At 36.0% G+C, this 21,908-nt stretch overlaps 1 protein-coding gene across 9 annotated transcripts in view; it reads left to right on the top strand.

Annotated features, from left to right (window-relative positions):
• Positions 1–21,908, top strand: part of nav3 (neuron navigator 3) — a 424,757-nt gene that overhangs the window by 348,309 nt on the left and 54,540 nt on the right. For 8 of the 9 annotated variants that reach the window (XM_088647283.1, XM_088647286.1, XM_088647282.1 and 5 more), the window contains one exon: positions 21,521–21,659. In XM_088647283.1, coding sequence (XP_088503409.1) covers positions 21,521–21,659 — 139 coding nt within the window. Of the gene's footprint in view, positions 1–10,593; positions 10,813–21,520; positions 21,660–21,908 lie in introns of those variants that run through there. The other variant, XM_088647285.1, reaches the window with a different exon arrangement.

The following is a 21,908-nucleotide window of genomic DNA, read 5'->3' as shown; positions in this document are numbered from 1 at the left end:
GGTTGACTATTCCCACACTTCCCCTAGGGGCATTCACTCAATTTTTCTCCACCGCTTGAGAAATCCCAGTCACTGTCAGTTAGTGATTTTACCCAGGATTGTACCCATGATGCCTTGGTCATAGAGCTGAACCTACATTCAAGGGAGTGCCTTTATAAGTTGAGGCACTTAAGAGGCCTTTTTTACCTACCATTAGGGTCATTTTTGCACAACTAGTCAGATTTACACTGAATATTATGTATTATAGAGTGATGTTAGTCCTTGGGTCAAATTATTCATTAAAAGAGGGTTAAAAGTACAGTGGAATACAAAACCATATTGGTCCAATGCCAATAATAGTTTGGCTTCATGTACAGTAGTTTTTCATAGTGATGTGCCAATAATTGTTGGAACCATTTCATTCTGTTGTAAAGAGAATTGAGCAGTATTGTTTGCAGTCATCTAATATACAGTAGGAAGGGGATAATAAGAGTTTATGTGTTTAAATAATACATGTGGATTACATAAAACTGTACTGCTGTCTTGGTGACGTTATCATTTAGAAAGCTGTGTTTGAATGTTGAAACTTTATAGTTAGTGTTTTCTGATTTTCTGTCACCACTATAGCTGTAAAAAAACTGGAATGCATGTGTGTGCATTCCAGTTCCCTGAACAGTAGCTAGCATTTAACAGATCAGGCAAACAGTGCAAGAAATCATGGAATATTTACTACTCAAAGGACTAAACCAGCATATTTTGAGCAGAAAAGAAAGTTGGTTCAAAAAGAAAACCCTGTGGGGAGTTGTTGCCTTTCATGGCTAGGTCTGCCCAGTCAGTCCCTTGGAAATTGCCAAAAGTCTGTTTATTTGTGTCAGTGATGCAACTGAGCTAAATTTACTTACAGTAGGTATTTAAATGCACCACATGGAGTGAAGGAACAGAACCTCTTCATAAGGAGATCTTCAATGAGCCTGGTGTACACATTCAGTGCATTGGTCCCTATTGGTCCAATTTGGTGTCTAGTTTCCAAACAGCATCTGAAGACAGAATGAAACAGCATTAAAATCTAGCAACACAGGAAAGCTAGGGGATCTGAAATTCATACAGTCTAAAACCAGCTGGATATTTGCAGTCTTCGAGAGAGATTATCATCACTGCTGTTTATGAAAGGGAGTTAAAATTAATGCTGGGCTGTTTAGCCCCAGGATCCTTTACATCCAGGTAAGCTCACAGTGATGCCTTCCCCTATAGAGCCTTCATCACCTTTTGGTCATGCTATGTAACTGCTCAGAAAGTGATGTCATGTCATTTGCCAAACCGCTTTATACCATACGGTGAAGCCGGAGCCTACCCATCAAGCAACGAGCACAAGGCAGAGTACACCCTGGATGGGATGCCAGTCCATCCATCGCAGGGCAAGTATAAGCCAATCATACAGGTACATGGGGACAATTTGGAGGCTACGGTAAAGGCCAAGGGGGGAAATCTGGTCCGGACACCGAGATAACCCCCTACTAGTATCGAGAAATGCCCGGGGATCTTTAATGACCACTGAGAGTCGGGATCTTGGTTTAACTTCTTATCCGAAAGATAGTGCCCACAACAGTATCGTGTCCCCGTCACTATACCGGGGTATTAGATCCCACATAGTTGAGTTCTACTCTTAAACACAAGTATTTAATACAATTTGAGGTCTGAATTAAAATACTGTACTAATTTACACAAATACTAATTTATTATTTTTGAATTGCAACTGTGCTGGAATGCATGGAGAGAGAGTTTTCTTAATGACTCTGTTATAGAACTGAAAATAATTTAGGATCACAGAGAACATACAAGTGAACAGCACACAAAAATGATGCAGGGTTTTAACACTTTAACACAAATACTGCGCCATAAGAGGAATTTTAACAAGTTTATCATGGAACATCATTACCATGAAAATGACCTTTTGGAGTAGATAATGGAAGGAAACAGACTTAGATGTGTTGTCTTGCAGTCGTCTTTTGTTGTTCATTTTATCATGTACAGTATGTTGAAATTTCTCATATTCATTGACTGGTGAGATGATTGTGACGTTATTGATGTCCAGTACCACCATGCTGAAAGTAAATTGGGCTTAGAAAGTATACTGCATGTACTATGAGGTTTATTCAAGTAGAAGTTTTTTCACAGGTCCTTGGTTTGGAAAATTATTTCAGCTCATTACTAATCCCACCAGATAAGATACTGTATTGTACAGTCATGCACGGGGCTGGTGTTTGATTTAAAAAACAGAAATACTAATAATTGAAGCTTTGGATTGTTGTAGTAGTATTTATTTGTTTTAAATACTGTACCTCATCCAGATAAGTGAGAGGTTATGGTCTAATGAATGAGTTTAAATGAAAGAATATGAAGTTTATTAATATAGACAAAGTGCATCTTGCTGAAGTCCCTTAATTGTCTTGCATGAACAAAGAGAAAAAGGTAATAGTTATAATCAGTAGTCCTTGACTGGTTTATGATTTTTATAAAGTGCTAAATAATTGGCTATATTTGTACTAACACCTTCAAATTTCTGACACTCACCAGAGGTACTACCTTTTGTCATTACCTGTGAATAACATTAAGTCCCTTTGTTTGTTATCTTTCACTATAAAAACGTAGATTGAAGTACGGTATGTTGAGAAGGGGGAGTCTATAAATACATTCTTGATGCAATATGAATAAGACTGCTCAATGTATTCACTTATTTCTGATGGCCAAAGTCGGTAAAGCATAAACAAGTGAATTTAAACATGGAGGCCTGCATTTCCCTGAAGATTTATGAATTAATAAAACCCCCCCTTTTAGACCATCTTTCAGTGTTTCTTTTGTAGAAACTGTCATGCAGGGTGACTAAGGGCTGGTAGCTGGCTTTTCTGTTTCAGTTGAAAGAGCAGCTTTGGGGAATTTCTGCAGAAAAGAAAGACATGCTCAGAAGAATTTTTAACTCATACTAAAATGCATTCCGGTTCGTGTCTGCACATTGCTGAAGTCAGCATCTAGGAGCTGTGGAGACTGAAAGTTTCCACTGATGCATTTTATAAAGCCACTGAAAAAATCTATATGTATACAGTATATATCACTCTTTATAAAAGACTTTAAAGCAGTCATATTGATGTGCTTTTACATATTTACTAATTTTAATTGAATACATTTTGAAGTTCGCAAAGGTTTTTAATAACTAGTTTTGAAATTGTGCAAGGATTTGATCATGATTAGTGTGAATCTGCCCATAACAGTACAGTAGATAAGGCTGGGATCTGACGCATCAAATCATGTGAGATGTGTCATTTATCAAAACTGTGGTTATCAGTTTGTTCCATGAATATTATTACAATCTCAAATGATGACATTAATTTTAGAAATGACTAAATTGATCATTTTTAGTTTGAAAATATGTTTAAATTTAGCATTTTGTATAAAATACAGTACATATTTATGAGATATGTGTAAAGTTTAACGTATTACATTTTATGGTTTTAAAAAAGATCTTAAATACTACGAACAAGCTAGCTTGATCTGGTGGAGCAGTCTGATTCAAGGATTGCAATGTACTGTAAATGAATGAAAAACTGTTTTCTCCTCAATCTTCTCTAAATGTTTTTTCCACAAACCTTTGATAATATCCAGATACTGTAGATAATGTTCTGTAACACTTTGGAGTGTGAGGTTTGGTAAAATTAATACTGTTCATTTTTTAATTTTTTTGCATAATTTTGTCTCTGAATGTGATACAAGCTTTTTGTGGGTCTTAGTGAAATATTGTATAAAGACATAAAGAGAGCCCGAATGCACAAGTATCATAAAAAATAGATGCCTGCTTAATTTATTTAATAAAAAAAGTAATCCACCATCCAGTGTTCCTGTATGAAAAAAATAATACCCCCGTAGTAAGTGGTTGCACCACCTCTAGCTGTAATAACTGCAACCAAACACTTCCTGTAATTGGTGATCAGTCTCTCACAGTGCTGTGTAGGAGTTTTGGCCCATTTCTCTATGGCAAACTGCTTCAACTTAGTAATACTGGAATTTTTTCTAGAATGAACCTTACTTGCATTTGCTGTAGAGCTGTGCAGATCTGCAGACTGGGGAGAGAAATCATCTTAGAGCTGACCTACTTAATTCTATCTATACCTCATTTGACTGTATCTGTTAATATGGCTTTTTGGTTGTTAGGAATCAGGTTTATAGAGATTTAAGTTGTTACCTCAGTTAAGTATGTTAATGTTATGTACAGTATGGTTGCACTGTAGATACAAGTACTGTATATGGTTAAAAAATGAAGAGAAGTCCCCCACTTAGTGAATTAATCTTAACCTCTGTTTTGAAGATTGGGTTTATCTTTAACTTTATGGTGAAACACAGAACATGTCCAGAACATTATATATTAAGAAAAAAAAAAGAGGTAGACCAGGTCACTTCCAATACAGTGACAAATGGTTGTGCTGAGTTGGTCAAGGACATTAAATTGGAGGCTTCCTGCTTGTCACTGATAAATTCCAAGTCCTCATCACTTCAGCACGCTGTTGATGGCATAAGGATATGCAGCATCTTCTGCATTCTGTCTCTATGTCACACGTCTGCATGCGTGACCACTTACAGTAGAATGAGCTATCAAAAATGCGACAGTACTCTGCATTGTTTTCATTGTGTTTGTTGTGCAAGGCAAATCCACTTCTCCATACTGTATGGATATTTTGAGATAGGAAAGGATAGGAAATTCACTTGATGGAATTAATCTTGGATAGTCCAATGGCTTTCTTAACTGTGACACATTAATACATATACTGTATAATGACTCAATAACTACTATATTGGACTGTATGTGGCAGGTCCTATCTGCAGACTGACAAACCTACAGTAGGTATTGTTGAAATGTTGCCTGGTAATAGCTCAGGTCTGCCTTAAGTGACTTGAAGGGAAGTCCATCAGACTGAATTGTTATGCAATGTGCAGTTCTAGAGAAGTATTTGTATCTTGTAACTGCCTCAAGTTTAATTTACTACAGTAGCTGCAATAAATATTGTGAATAACACCTCTTGTAAGTTGAGTGAAATTCCTTTATACTAGGAACTAGTACTTAACATGATGCTGTGCATTAAATATACCAACTCCTTATTCCAGCAAAGGGATGTGTTCTTTGAAACTAATTTGTTAAGAGAAAATGTGTTAAAAGATAATAAATGTCCCAATAATTAAAGGCTTTAATTAGGGATATTTGACCAGGGATGATGCATTTGTTAATGATAGCAAATGAAGGTACATATATAGTACAGTATAGCTGTTATATATCCATACTGTACAATAAACTGTATTAATTAATGCAAACATAAAGTAAAAAGGAAAAAAAGGACCAAAAATGAAACAGAAAACAAAGCATTGCTATTGACATTAAAGGGCGATGAATCACTCCCTTGCAAAAATTAATTCTCAGGTTCTGAGGCAGCTGATGCCTTTTTAAGATAAAACTTGCAAAATGGCTCAAGCTCTGGTTATCCTACATTATACAAGAAAGAATCCAATACAAAGACAGCAGCCAGCTATGCGAGTGATGGTGGGCCAGGCTTTTTGTGCTTTCATTGTAGGGGAAATCCTTTATTATTGTAAAAAGGGCATTAATTTTTCAAATGCGTTAACATGAACATATTGTATGTTAGTCCACTGTTCATATAGGGAGCCATTAGATATATTTTCAGCTGTGTTCTGTATAAACATTAAAAGTAGGTTTTGAAGCTTTAAAAATAATGCACCGATCTGGATATGGCTGACTTGGTCTAGCTGATGATATAATTAATGATGGCAGCAACATAACAAATTCTGAATATTACAGAGACATTCAGTCAGCTGATGTGATAGAAAATGCTTCCATATTTATCAGTCCCGCTTCACCACGCAGTGGGACTATATCCTATAACATACAGTATGACCGATACAATCAAGGAGTTCATCAGGAGAAAAAAGTGAAAATTCTTAGTTTGGCCCTTTTCTAGATTTAAATCCTATTGGACATTTATTTTTTCTTCAGCATGTAAAATTAATTAAGTCTGAACACCACAAGAAAAGATAAATTGGCTGCAGCAAAGGCACGTGAAAGCATAATAAAATAATTACGTAAAGCTCAGTAGCTCACACACATCAGACTGTACTTCATCATTACATCAAAAGAACATGCAACCAATTACTGATTTTTACCCCCTAAAATTTACTTTCTGTGAATGTGCCCCAATACTTACAGTGACTTGAAATCACTGGGTTGAGCACAAAATATTCCATTCATCCTTCCATTTTTCTAACCACTTTATCCAATACAGCGTTGCGGGGGAACTGGAGCCTACCTGGCAAACAACGAGCACAAGGCAGAATGCACCCTGGACGGGATGCCAGTCTCTGTAATGAGACAGACACACATACAGTACACAGACAACTCCAAAGCCAAATTTCCCGGAAGACAGTTAACCTACAGCACCAGTATGTCTTTGGACTCTGGGAGGAAACTGGAGCAGCTGGTGAAAATCCACATACAGTATACAAGGGGAGAACATACAAACTCCAAAGAGATACAGTAGCATCCCAGGTCTGGAATTGAACCCAGGGCCCCAGGGTTTCAAGGCAGCAGTGTTAACCAGTGCATCACCTACATTAACCACACATGCAGCCCACATTAAGTAATTGTTGTCCAACATTTTCTCTAATATTGATCACATGCATTTTTACAATTCCCCAAAAATAAAATGTATTGTTTACTTATCATTACCTATTAATCTCACGAACACAAATACAAATCACTCAACTGTAAAGTAAAAATAAGTTTTGGAATTTTCTGTCCCAATACTTTTTAAGGACACTGTAATTCCTCCCCTTATGTATACCAAGACAAAGTACTGTGAGATTTTTTTATCAAATCCTATAAAAAGCCGTCTGAAAGGTCTCTTGGATCACACAGACTCTTTTCCAAGACCCTTGGGGTTCTCATCTGTAGCCTAGTTTTTAAAACTTGGCCAATGTTACATGAATGCCTTTATAGGAAACATACACTTATCTCTTCTGGCAGACATGGATATCTATGTTTAACACTACCAGATAATGACAAAAATGCCAGTCTCTTTGAAAATGTGCAGTACGCAGATTAAACAATGTAATGCAAATTACTTACACTGCACTCAGAAAATCCTAACGGTATCCAAAAAACGATAAATGTGAAAATTGCATTTTACATTAATTAGAGCTTAATCAGCTATTAAAGAAGACTATAAAGAATATGATTTTTTGTCCATGTCTTTTCTGTTGTTGCTAATATTAAACAGCTGAGTTTTTAACAAGTACTGGTTATCATCGTTAAATATGTAATTTGCTCTTAATTTCTAAACTGCTTTGTGTGTTTAAGTGACCTAAGTCACTGTCTTTGTTATTGTTCATTTTTTTAAGCTCGCACTGTTACCTTGCTATTAACCTGCTTCTAAACCTTAAAACAGTTCTGTCTGTATTGCATTTCATCACTTTTCTTGCACTTACTCTGCATGGCTGACTTACTGAAATATATCAGATATGGGGGAATTGGTCCAAACCAATAACAATGCTCAGAATGTGTGGAATCATGAATCACCATTTACTGCAATATGTACTTGTGTCATAGAAGGGAATACAGTTGCTCTATATTTGAACCCCAGTTTTAAGTTTCACGCGAAGAAGAGTATGCACTTATTTTTTTATAACAAAAAGACATTTATGCTCACAATAAACCAATTTTATTAAGCTGCTTTCTCAATATGTATTTCCATTGGATGGCCGCAGTGACGGTCGAAATGAATATGAACAATGCAAACACAGCAGAATGATGCAGTATACATAATTGAACCAAATTCACATTTTCATCACCAACGTTGTCAAGCATTGTAATTAACATATCAGACCACATACTGCATTTGAGACACAGCAACGCACATCCATACTGCAAGGGAAAAAAAAAGGTGTCCCTTCTGGTGTGACAGTGTATCATCATTTTAGTGTTGGTCATTGACGTGCATAGAAAGGAAGTGGTGTAAATGTGTTCAGAAATCCATACTAGACGATAAAAGAGCAGAAATTATTATAGCCTGACAAAGTGGCAGTGATTACTGTGTAGTTTGATTTAATCAGCCCTTCAGAGGTTAAGGAACCACCACAAAGCTGCAAAAGCACCGATAAGGCGCAGTAAGCAGTTCCACGCAGCTGACAGAGAAAAACAGAATATGTTTTCAGAAGGTTCAATATATTTTAATGATTGGATTTCTTGGTAAGTGTTCTTAACAAGTAATAGAAAATAAATAATCCTATTAAAAGAGTAAACTCCAAATGTTTCTAGCTAAATGCTGAGTGTTAAGAGTAGGTGCTATAGGTCTTCTTTAGTATCAATATACAGTAACATAGTGTATGTGAATCAATTCTTAATCTGAGGAAATGCCTGAAAACATTGCATACTGCTGAGGGTATCTGATGCACTGATGACCATAAGGATATTTCTGTAGTAGCAATCATCAACAACCATCATTTTCATATCACTTCTCTAATAAAGCAGGTTGTTCTGTTCGAACAAAAATCCTATTTGCTATTGGAATAGATACATTACATTATTTAACAGTTAATGGATGTTTGATAACACCTCTTTGCATATGTGTTTTGTTTCAATTACTAAGCACATACACTGGGGTAAATAGTTTAACAGTGGACTACAATTTGAAGTTTACAGATAGGTCACAATTGAGTGATTGGTTTAATCCCGTACTGGAGTCTTTGCAATGACTTCCTTTCAGGTTTTTAATTTTTCATAGTATTTAATTTATTGGGCACCATGTACTGTACACTGTTGTAATCCATGATACTGCTTTATTTGTTATCTACTTTTAAAGTTATGTTTGTATTTTGTAATTGGACCAAAAAAAACCATGACGTGTACATCCAGATCCTGTAAGAAAATATGCAGTATGTTGGAGTTGCCATTCACTCATTATCACTTGAATGTGCTACTGCAGTCTGGTTGTTTGCTGTATTTGCATCTCATACAGGAATTTAGTTAAAGTGTTGCGGCCATACTGTGAAATGGGTCAGAATACGGCATTGGCCTAGGTCTGGCAAAAATCAGATTCTGTGAAATAGCTTATAGAGACTGCATTTTGCAATGTGCATTTTTCTGTTTGCCTTGTTTTAAACCAAGTCTCTACAAGATCACTGTCTCTTGGAGTTACTACTGGCAAAACAACCCAAAATAATTGTATCAATATTTTTTTTAGATTGTTAAAATTATAATTAGGAATATGAATTTCCTCCATATGGGTTGCGTATATACTCTAAGTGTGGTATTTATTTCCAAATCCCATAATATATACAAAGAGATAAAATGTCATTATATGATATCTGAGAGAGGAAAATGAGGAAAGTACGCCGACATTCACTTGCCCAGTAAAAAGGATTCTGAATTGCAGCTGAGATGTGTCTATCAATTGCGTTTGTTTTTCTGGTGGCGCCAGCTTTGTACCACAGGCCATGGTATTCTAAGACTGCTTCTAAACCATAGACAGCCATAGACAGCTGGTTGACAAGGAGATGACTTATTTTTCCTCAGCTCACTACACTCTCAGCTATTTCTTTGGCTGGGATCCAAAGTTTCAGAAAATATAATTCAGTGATATTGTGGTCATTCAGAGCTTGAGTAAAAACTGTCATTTATTCCCTGTTTTCCTGTTTGGCTTTCACTGATAAAATGAGATTCAAGACTGTCTATTCAGGGAAAAGAGCTGGAGATTATAGGGCATCATCTAATCTCTGCAGCATGGTAGACTAGAGGATGATTCTTAGGTACTCACATGGGGTGACTTAGTTGGATCATTGGATAAATATCTTGGATATCTGGGCAATTCCACTACAGACGTTTTCTGCAACATAGTCATGTGTATCCACACCTTACAAGTTTCCTAAAGGTGAAAAAAAAGGTGATTTATACATTAAAAAATTAAAGAAAAAAATTAAAGTTTTAAATTTGAATTTGTGCTAATGGATAAAATATTAATTGCACAGTCATTTTGTATTCTTGATTTAGGAAAACATGCAGAGGTTTTCCCATGTAAAAAGACGGCCTTCATTTTACATTACTCATGATATCACTTTAGCTCCTCTCATTGTAGGAAAACTGTTGTGAATAGGTTCATGATCAAATAAAGTCACGCTGAACATGTGTCTTTGATTATGAGTTAGAGAGACACTATCTTAAATGTCCAAATTTGGAGTGAGAATTTCATCTGTATAATGCCAAACAATTTGAAATACAAAAATAGGTTGCTGAGCTCCATAGTGAGAAAAAAAAAGTTTTTTTCCAGAAACTAGCTCATGTTTAAAGTATGTTACTAGATAAACAGTTCAATAATTAGATATTGTATTACTGACATATACTTACTATATAAGGACATATTTTGGCTAGATTTAAAGCATACTGAAAGGCTGAACTAAAACTGAAGTATTAATCTTTACTAGCAGTTTACTGTGGTTATTTGTCCTGTAGATGAAAGAACAAACAGTTTCTATTTATCTAACTTAACCTTCGTGCCAGGAATGGCTTTGATTGGCTTTTAGTGACAGCAGCACATTTTTCAGCTCAGTGAGTCATGGGTTAGCTGTTGTGGAGATGTGGTGAGATGATGCTTTTCTCCAGCAAAGAGCAGCCGTTTAGTGGCACAGCGGCAGTGCAGGTGGGCTGTGTTCTGACAAGGCTTCAGCGGGGTGTGACAGTACGACCAACCACAAGGAAAGTGAGAACAAATAGATTAATCTGAAGGGGTGAGTCTCATTTTATGGAGTTTTTTAACAGTGACTGCACGTTTTATCATTCTGTTTTTTAAAAATTGGATTTATGGGGTTATCCAATGGCAAAGTTGATATAAAAGGGCAAAGTAGAGCAAAACAGATTTTCCTGTATTTCTTTGAGTTCACGTTTTACTGCAGCTGAGGGAAAGTCAGTTAACGGAATGTACAGTATTTATGCTTCTCACCAAGTCTCCCTTAAGAGGTCTGATGTTTAATTACGAGTGCATTTAGGGTCAACAGCATTAACCAGGATTATGTCAGTGGAAAATTAGGAAGAACTGTCTCTGCTGTTTTACAAAACTTAAGCAGACATGTACAGTAGTAATACTATTCTGATATGTTCATCTTGTGTTGAAGGACGTACAATTTAACAGGTTTATAAAATGTTAAACTTGATTTCATTGTAGATGTTGATGCTTTACTGTTGCAAATCTTGTTATTTTCATCTCTGAGGAATAAAGCTTAGTGACTGGAGCTTGCATTTGCTGTATGTAGAGAATTCCTATTAGGTTTTCTTTCAGGGTCACATTTCTGTGTGTTTGGTCCCAAGTAGATAAGATTTTACATTTTTGCACAAAGTACTTGTACACACTGTTAAGGTACTTAGCACTGTCAGCATGATTTCCTTAAAAAAACTACAAGGAGAGGAACTATGATGAATAGAAAGAAACTAATTATTAAGATTTTGTAAAAAATAATTTTTAATTGCAATTAAAAATTACGTTTAATAACAAAACACAGGCATACAGTAAGTTTATGACTGTGTTAATGAAATAATTAGATGTGTTTATCTATCTTTTCATTCTAATGCAAGTTAATACCTCTTATATTAAATTACTCCAGAATAATCATTGGATTTAATCTGAGGTTTGTGTTTTATATTAACACTTATTATGAAAGGTTTCGATTGGCATAATCTGCGATTTGTTTTTCTATCTCTAGCTACTTCTTTTGAAAGAAAATATTATGTGTAGAAGTACAATGTCATTACAGAAACTTGCCTGTAAGGGCCACCTGTTCAGGATGATCACTGTGACATTAGGACCGCATGTGTCCAAAAGGTTTTCAAATATACCGTAGACTTTCATAGCGGGATCTACAGCATATCATTAAAAAGTGCAGTTTTGGATTTTGACCTTTTTGTGTAAAAATGGTTGCCTTTTCCCTCTTTTGGTTTTATTTTCTGAGATATTCCCAGATGTAAAGCAAGCAATAAATTAAAAAAAAATGTCTAGATTGACTCCTGTAAGGGCGTCATTTATGAGCTTTTAATATTGCTTGAGAAGATTTCTCATGGCGAACATACACTATTGCATCCTCACCTCTCTGAAGAGGATCCCAAATGAAGCACAGCAGCTGCTGTGTAATTGGAGGATAAAGGACGGCTATTTTTTAGGTGTTTATTGAGCAGCAGGGCTGGGGAATACAGGAAATTGATGTTAGCAAAAAATAACTCCCTATTTGCTGCAGCTGTGATTTCTAGTACTGTGCTCAATGGGCTCATACTGTGATGCAGCTATTGATTTTTATGTAAGCTGTGCCATTTAAAGTCAACCTGCAAAAAATGTATGGAGAATGCCGTTACTTTATAAATAATGTCTGACATTATGAGCGACAACAGTACTCTTTTTAGGTCTTACTGGGCTGTCAGTCCGATCAAGAAGGATTGAGCTAGCTTCTGACATTATGAGACATGAGGTAATGAAATATTTAGTCAATGCAGCTGCACTTTTACAGGTTTTCATCTCTCTAGAAGAGTCAGCCTAGATCTGGTTTTTAGAAAGTGAAACTTAACACCTTGTTTGCCATGCTATTTCTTTTACTTTCTAGAATCAGCCTCAGTCATCTTTAAAAATCCTGTACAGTATAAAGTAAAGGCAGACTATTGCAGGGCCATCTTTAGCCTTTCTGTGAAGCTTACAGCGAATTTATTGCCTTGATTTTTTTAATCATCATAACAAATTGTACTTACTTCCATTTAATACTGACTTTCCACTGACCACTGTGGACGTGGGTATTTGTTACAGCTAGGTAGAAGTATATAGAAAATGTAGAATGTGCATTGTCCTTCCATACCTGTGAAACTACCACACAGATGTTCAGTAAAACAATTTTACTGTATTGTACTGAGAACTTTGTACATTGCAAAAGGGGACACAGGTCTACCTTTTATTTGTGTGAGGAATGCAAAAATTGTAAAATGTTTTTGGCAAAATTATAAGTCCTGTTTTTTACCATTTGATCTTGCATTTAATCAGTATTATAATACACTGGATAAATCCTTTGATTTGGGTAGTTTACTGTGAAATATGGTCCTTAATCTTTGACATAGAGTGTGTCTATTAAAGTTTTTTACAAGCGTCACGACACATACCCAGTAAAGCGTAATAAGAAGGTGAAAAATTAATTTAGAGCTACTCATTGCAGACACTTATAAAATGTCATCTGTGGATTTACAAGAATATGAGGAAATACATAGATTCTGAATGTTTGTCACACTTAATACTTCATAATTTTGATAAGGTAAATATTTGGGCCTTATCTACATAATTTAACTGTTCTGTGGAGCATTAATAAAGACTACTTTTTCTACAGAAAACAAGTAGCATGCATCTAAATGGAGGAAAAAGAGAATTTAACGACAGCCAAAATGCCCTGGAGGAGACCACTGTGGATTTTCACTTTGAATTCAATTTTACAAAAACAGTAAACCAATTTGGTTTTTAAAATCAAATCTCCTCAGTCTCTCTTGGTTAAGCTATACTAACCATGACCAATAAGAGTGTTAGAAACAAGAGAAGGAAATTGGTAATCTTATTAGGAAGTGGATTAAATACATTAAATGAATTATAAAAGTAGCAGTTACTATATTTTGACAGCTCATCAAACAGGGAAGAAAGAATTACCTCAGTTTCATTGAAAATATATTCTAAAATATAAAATACACTCTTCTTTAGCTCATACCAGAAGAAGGCTCAATGTTGATTCTTCTTTTTGCTTTTCAGCGTGGCAGTAATCTTTAATTGTTCCTTTGCATAAGTGGCATTGTTCTGTTTACAGTGAAATATTAAATGTTTAAATAAAATGCCCGTGTTTAATAAAAAAACATACATTTGATTGTTTTTTTTCATTCACACACACTTCATAATAGATAATTTAAGATTATTGGGAAGATTTTTCCCAGACCTTACCTGTACCGTACAGGTTAGTGGAAACACATGAGGTTTCAGAGGACATCAGAAAAAGAGTATTTGAGCTCATTAGTCTGGAAAGGGTTCTAAAACCATTTTTAAACATCTGGGGCTCAGTCTATCCAGAAAAATGGAAATGTTTTAAGTCCATGGTGACTCTACCAGGACCCATTATAATGCCACAATCTACCCAAGAGCAACCTGGAAAATCATCCAGGGTGTCACAAAGAATCCCAGAGTAACATTCAAGAATCTGAAGGCCTCTCTTGCTGTGGTTAATGTCAGTGTACATGCTGCTACCATCAGGAAAAAACTGATGAGGAATGGATTTCATGAAAGCGTAGCCAGGAAGAAATCATTGCTCTCTACAAATAATTTTGCCACTCATTTCAGGCTTGCCAAAGAGCACCTGGATGAAGGAAAAGACCACTGGAATAATGTTTTCTGGACAGACTATTCATAAATTGAACAGTTTGGCCACAATGTGAGGCGTTTTGTGTAGCGAAAAAACAAACACTGCTGTAAAGAGAAAAAATTAATCCAGATCATAAAACATGATGGCAGGAGTATGGTTTGGGGTAACTTTGCTGCTGTCATCTTGCCATTATTGATGGGATCATGAATTTGGTTTGTATCAACGAGGGTGTCAAGCCATCCATTTGACAGCTGAAGCTGGGTTGAAAGTGGGTCATGCCAACAAATCAATAATTCTAAAAAAGATCTACAACAGAGTGACTGAAGAAGAAATCTTGTATTTTGAAATGGCCGAGTTGGAGTGTAAACCCATTGAAATATTATGACAGGGCCTGAAGTAGGCTGTCCATGCAAGGAAACCCTCCTATGTCACTAATGTAAATCGTTTCTGTAAGGAGGAATAGTCCAAAATTCATATACATATTTCCAGTTAAAGGATATGTCTAGTTCAACTTATTGCTCCCCAAGAAAGTGCCATCAGTTACTGTATTAAATCTAAATCATACTTATTCACAATATGATATTTACTGCTAATCAATCCGATAAATATAATTAAATATAACATGTCTTCATGTTATACATGTGAGCATAGATAGGTTTAACATTTTAACATTTTAGGTGTAAAAAGAGAATAAGGAGCAGTCTAGGGGGTTCACCAACCTTTTCTCTGCACTGAAAGCTATTTTCGTGTTTTTCTGTGAAACATTTTCATATTAGCTTATTGTAAATTGCCGATATGATGGCTGGTTTACTGTATAGGGACACTAGCATTATTTTACTTTACTATACTGCTGCCCTGGAAGCTGTTAAGTAAGTGTGCTGCACATCTAAGACTAGTAGCGGTAAAGATATTTTTATATAAAAGCAAAATCATGTGATAGGAAGCACCAGAAGACTCGCAGGACGTGGTCCACTAATTCCTTGATTTTAAGTAACTGTGGCAGCACCAGATGTTTATGAAAAAAGGGTACGGTACATGCTGAAAAGAGAATGATGTTGGCATGGATGCAAAGGTTGAAGAAACAAAACTATTTCCAGGCAATATACATCCTTCAGTAAATAATACATAACTGCATACAGGAGGAAATGATTATAGAAAACATTCAGGGATTTCGGGTGGTTTGTTACACTATAGTTACCAGTGTTATTTTAATATATGATTTCCTTGAAGTAGGAAAAAGAAATACAGCACAATGCATTGTATACCTAAAGGCATTACAGCTTTGACATTGGAGAACCTATTGATTTTTAAAGCATACCATTCATAAACTAATAATTATCATAATGTGGACCTTGTGTTTCAAAAATATATCTGTAACCAATAGAAGACTGCCACAACTCAGTTGTTTCTCACCCATTTATCAATATATGTCTGTATGTTTTTTATAAAAAAATAGAAATTACATGGTTTTATATTCTAGGCAATAAGCATTTATGCAAATATTTTGTAACTGAGGAGAACCATGAAGTAAATATGAAATGATGAATTTTGATAGTAAATGACAAATTCTCTGTGATAGAATAAGATAAAAACTACATTTCTATTCTCTTTTATTCCAAAAGGCTAAATTATGTCAGTCACAAAATGGCTGAGCAAAGTGCAATGAAGTCTTTAGACTTACAGTATGTACAGTATATAAATTACTGTTTTCTGTCACTCACTCCCTAAATTTGTAGAATTTGTAGAAAATAACAGAATTTTGTACAAAAACTGGAAGAAGCAACAATGAACAGTATCTGATTTTGGTCATCACTACACATAGATTATTCTGTCAAGGATGCAGGCAGTGGAACAACCAACAGTTGCACATCATTTGCACATTGCTGACTTTGTGATAACAGTGGCTTCTGAAATTATTAGGCATTTCAGAAGCATTATTAATCCATCCTTTCTGACTCTTTTGAATGGACCCATTCAAGATTAAATAGTTGCTGGGCCAATGCTGAAAACAGTCAGGCAAGTTCACAGCTCATTTTCCTAAGGCAAAGGCAGATGCTGTTAATTCAAATCAATGGTCGTTTTGTAATTTTCCTCTCACACATGTACTTGCTTTAAGGCTGCAGACATTCTGCTGTTCTTAGAATCGGATGTCTGTCCTTTTGCTTGTTGTAAAGCTTACACATATATTATTCATTAAACAGGGTTTTTGAAAATGAAATATGCAAAACCTTTATATTGGATTTTCACACGACACGTACCACTGTGGCACTGAATACATTTATACAGACCGAAAAGATTTTCAATGAAATTTTCAATGGGAGTATTACCCATGAAAAGAACCATGAAAGGTTAAACATCTGTTTTTTTTAAAAGGTCATCTTCTGTAAGCTATTGAAAATAGTATTGTCGAGACATATCATACAACTGTTATGACCTGGAGACTGCTGTGTCTGTGGAATCACTGTGAAGGCAGTGACAGGTTAGTGCTGGGGATGTGCTGGGCTAACTAGCAGAGCAGGGGATGACCTGGTCAGGCAGACAGACAAGAGGTGGGAAGCACAAAGAATGTGCAGCTAGGCAGAACCATGCGCCAGAAAAGCATGGCGCAGCTGGGCAGAGCAGAAAGGGGAAGGTTGCCAGGTTGGTGGCCAATGACCCTGCATGTGCACGCATAGCAACTAGGAGACGGATGGAGATTCGGCTGACTTCCATAAGTAGGAAGCTCAAGGACAGAGCATATGACTGTGGACAGGGCAGGGGTTAAGTATCTTGGAACTGATGAGATAATTACCTTGCCTTTTAGTGGAGGCAGGTGGCACAGACAACACTTCCTGATCGCGTTCTCACGGCACATTTGTTTGACTCCAAGTGTGAATGTGGACTGTTGCCATGGGGTCCAGGAGCTTCATGCTCTGTCTCACCAGGGTGTAACAACAACAACTTGCAAAAATAAATGTACAGTCATATTAAAAAAATAATGTACATAAATTGTACCCTCACAGTGTGGGGCACAGGCTTCACACACAAAAAAACAACTCCTGTATAATTGCTGCCAAAGTGTTTGCAACTAGTATTGCCTTATATTTTAGTTTCTGTTTTTTCAGTACAGTTTTTGCTGACTTCATTCACAATTTAATGGTGAGCATCCAAATTTTCACTAAATCTTCCCCCTTTTTAGAACAATTTAGTATCCCTTTAATGTTTCTAACCGGAAAACAGAATTGGCCAAAAGCAAGTCTAAAAGTTACAAGTCTAAAAGTCTAAAACACAAATGCCAAAAACTTTGACACTACTTTCCAACTCTGTATAAATGAGCAAATAAGCTTGTTTATTTGGAAATTCATAAAATATAAGAGGGAACTGGTGTTGTGAATATTTAACCTGTGTGATACAGTATTTTAGGATGAACCAGCATACTGAATGCAACCAAACTATGATTTTTTTTTCTCTTTTGGATACAAATCTTAACTATAAATGTTAAAAGAATATTGATGTGTTTTTTTTTTAATGACTGGTATATTCCAGTTATCTGTTGAATACACTTCAGTTGCAGTTAGCAAAAACACTTAAGCATCCTTTATCCCAATTCTGAACCAAATGCTTCGGGTGTATTGTAAAGCTATAATCATATTCTGTTTGTGTGGATTTAAAATTTGTCTTGCATGAATTATGAATGAATGCTTAATTAAGATTTGCTTTGCCTCCTTTCAGATCATATCAGGTTTGCATTTACCTAATTTGTTCACACCAGATTTTAACAGAAAAATTAATTAACCCTTTAAGCAAAGGATTAACAGATAGAACTGACCCAAAAGACAGCAGATATTTAGTGTACACGTGGAAGGAGAAACATTAGTAACATTTTTTAAACATTCTTGATTAGGGTGAGTCTTGGTATGCCAAAGATAAAGAAAACATAGGTTCCTAAACAGCATTTTAATACAAAGTTTTGATTTTCTCTAAACATATAATTTGAAAAAAAAATGTATTTCTATAGAAAGGTAATGTGTTAGAATCAAACTGAAAAAATTGTTTTCATCATTATTATTTTAATTTGTAGATGAATTAATGGGAAATCAATTATTGAATACTGAGCAAAAAACGAAATGTATCAATCTATGTATATATGTTTAAAGACCACATAAATATACACATTTTGGATGTTAAATGTTTTGATATTGTTTTGATTAATTGATTTTCATCACTGACCGTGAAACACTTAGTGACTTTGCATATGCATTAAATCATCAGTCTGAGAGGTGATTGAGCACAGATCATGAGGTGATTTAACCTGTTGAATATCAAGCCGTGTGGAAATCAAGAAAGAAGAAGTAAAGAAACCAAATATGTCCTCTTTATCAAGAGAACAGTTCCTTCTTGCTATTGGTACAGTATCTTGGGGGTTGAACTAAGTTTGAGCATTGTCACTCAACATATGGGGTATTCACAGGCAGCAATAACTAATCTGGCAACGTGTCACAGCCAAACTCAGTCAGTCACCAATAGGCCAAGATCTGGGAGACCACAAGTCAAGACAGATAGCCAAATCCGTTGAGCGAGTGAGAGGGATAGTCTGAACAGGAATGTCTTTTGATACAGTACTCCATTACACTAAATTGATCAAGTCCTGGAACCTCATCTGCTACTCTTTCTGTTAGCCCAAATGTACAGCATGTGACTACATTTTAGCAGGACAATGTAGACCCTCATGCTACAAGTATTTCAACAGCTTTCTTCCAAAATGAGAATGTGACAGTTGTGATATGGATGCTCTATTTAATGTGACCTTAGCCCAATTGAACTTTTGTGTGGGTTAGAATTAATGTGGCTTCTAATGCTCAGAAGACCAGTGAACAGGCACGTGTCACCTAGGCTGTACAGGAGGAACAGGACAGAATCCTCCAAGTCAGTTTCTGCAACCTTTTGCAAAGCATGTGTGGCAGATGTACAGTACAGCTTGTATTGCTCCCAGCAGTGGCCACACACGGTACTAGTCTGTGACTTTCACAGTAGTCTGCCATTTATGACATATGTTATAATCAGAATAATTAATATAGCTTTATTTTGTCTGTTTAATAAAATGTCAGTTAATCTGGTAAATTTAAAACAAGTTGTACAGTAAGTGTTAATTGCCTTTTGATGCTCAGTATAATTCACCTTAAAAGCAAATATATTGTGTCAGTATAAAATACTTCAGTATTACTGCAGTATTATTTATAAAAAATAGCCTGACATGCCTTTCCACGTTAAGTGATGTATTAAATAGATCACACATGGAAAAGAACTAATACTTACTGTAAATCTGTAATTATTGCTGTGTGGCTCAAATTTACATTTGAAGATTGGTTTGCAAGGTTTGGGGAATATAAAGTAAAGACTAAAATGGTTTAGCATGTTGATGACACATTACAGCTCAGAGAGCACAAGGTAATTAGTGAAACAAACATGTATCACCATAATGATGCTACTAAACAAGTTACTGCATTTATCCAGTACTCTGTTAACTCTTTGTTACCAAATCACTGAGAAACATTTTTTTTTCCATTTCTCTTTTTTTCTGATTTATTGTCTGCTTTTTGTGGCGGATCTTCTCTTTTTTTGAATGCTCAGCTTTCTACCAAACTGCGAAAAGCAGCTGAATAGAGTGGAAGATTGTTCCAGTTTCAGTCAGTAACAGACTGAAAGCAATATAATTTGTATGTCAGTTAACATCTTACCCTTGTGTTAAGGTAGCTTGGAACCACTGAATGCAAAATAAAAAGCAAGACAAAGCAACATGCCGGGTGTGAATCCAGCTAGGTTTTCAAGTAGGGTGTCATGGTGCAGAAACAGAAAATTTAGGTGAACATTACATAGGATCCTGCTGATGGGAAAATGGGAGAATAATGCAGTATGAAATGCCGGGCTTGGTTGGGTTTTCTTTTCATTTCTCTTCATTATCAGTTATGATGGATATTTCACTGGAGCATAATCCTTCACAGCCCAGAATGACATTTTATTGCAGGGAGGCCAACCCTTCCATGACACCATTAAAAGTTAAAGAACACTGTCAAATCCCCTCAGATGATAATTAAGGGTGAAGCCACACCGTCTGGATGGCTCTCTGTCTCTCACTGAAGTGTTCTTCAGGGCTGGGTCTGTTGATATAGCAACCACATTAATGTGATGTGTGTGTGTATGCGTGTGCATGTGTGGAAAGAATTGTTGACTGCTAATATGCATGAGATTGCTATCACATTAACATACAGAGTGAACGTCATGTCTCAAGGAGTAAATGTCACAGAAAAAATGAATATATTAATAAAGAAACACACCTTTTTACAATATCTATTTGTCTTTTTATATCTACAGTATATCGGTTTCACAATGCTCTATCATGATAATAAAAACATTAAATTAATTAAATGTTCTTTATAATTCTCTCATGTTTAAGGATTTTTTAGCTACTACTACATAATACTAATTATCATGTCAGTTATAGGCATAGTCATTCCTTTTTAAAAAGAAAGAGCTTCATTTTAATATTCAGATGAATCAGCAGTGAGAGACTAGCATCAAATTATGTCCGCGCTGAAGACAGAGATAGTGAGCAGTCAATAAATGTAAAAAAAATTAAAACATAATAAATAGCTCAGAGGAAGACTGAAGAGACATGCACTGATTGAAAGTCAATGGAGTTGGTGCAGAAATTGAGGTTAGGAGCAGATGCAGAATGTGCAGAACAGATTAAATTAAGTTGCTGCCAAAACCTCAGAAAGCTGTGCAATGTAATTTCTTGATGTCCTTACAGCTGAACCTCTTTAATTAAAATAAATGAGAACTTTAAGTTTAGCTTATGCTTGGCATATCGCGGAAGACTTTAACAGATGTTGACCGTAGTGATGACAGCTGTGCCAACAGCAGTGCACATGACCTCTGACTCTGCCGTAGGTCCTGCAGCTGAGCAATAGCTAGCCCGAGTGGGAAGAGAGGTGATAAGGCAGACCCACAGCAGAGTGGTCGTGCCTTATGAAGCAGACTCCTTCTAAAGTTAAACATCTGCCCTGATGAAAGTTTGACCTTCCTTCTCTTCTAGCTGGGATGATAGTAGCTCTGTTAGCAGCGGACTCAGCGACACTCTGGACAATATCAGCACAGATGATCTGAACACCACCTCATCCGTCAGCTCGTACTCCAATATCGCAGCTTCTCCCCGGAAGAGCAAGGGCGCCCAGGTATTACGTCTTTCCTGATGACCTGCTTTTTTATGTACAGTATGTGCATATATTAGGATGATCTAATTCACTGTCAGAAGAGGCAAGTATTGTTGAACAGTTCAGGAAGTGGTAAGAAGAAGCTATAAACAGAACATAGTGAGAAACCCAGCTTACTTGTAAGCATGTGTGTCATACAGTATAACTTTAAAAAATATATTGACTGCATACAGAAGTACTGAGCAGAACACCACTGGTCTGTAGAGTGTA

Source organism: Lepisosteus platostomus, chromosome 9, assembly GCF_059453375.1.
Source record: "Lepisosteus platostomus isolate fLepPlt1 chromosome 9, fLepPlt1.hap1, whole genome shotgun sequence".
Taxonomy (NCBI): domain Eukaryota; kingdom Metazoa; phylum Chordata; class Actinopteri; order Semionotiformes; family Lepisosteidae; genus Lepisosteus; species Lepisosteus platostomus.
The sequence above is the reverse complement of the archived record's forward strand: the minus strand, read 5'-3'. Positions and strand labels throughout refer to the sequence as shown.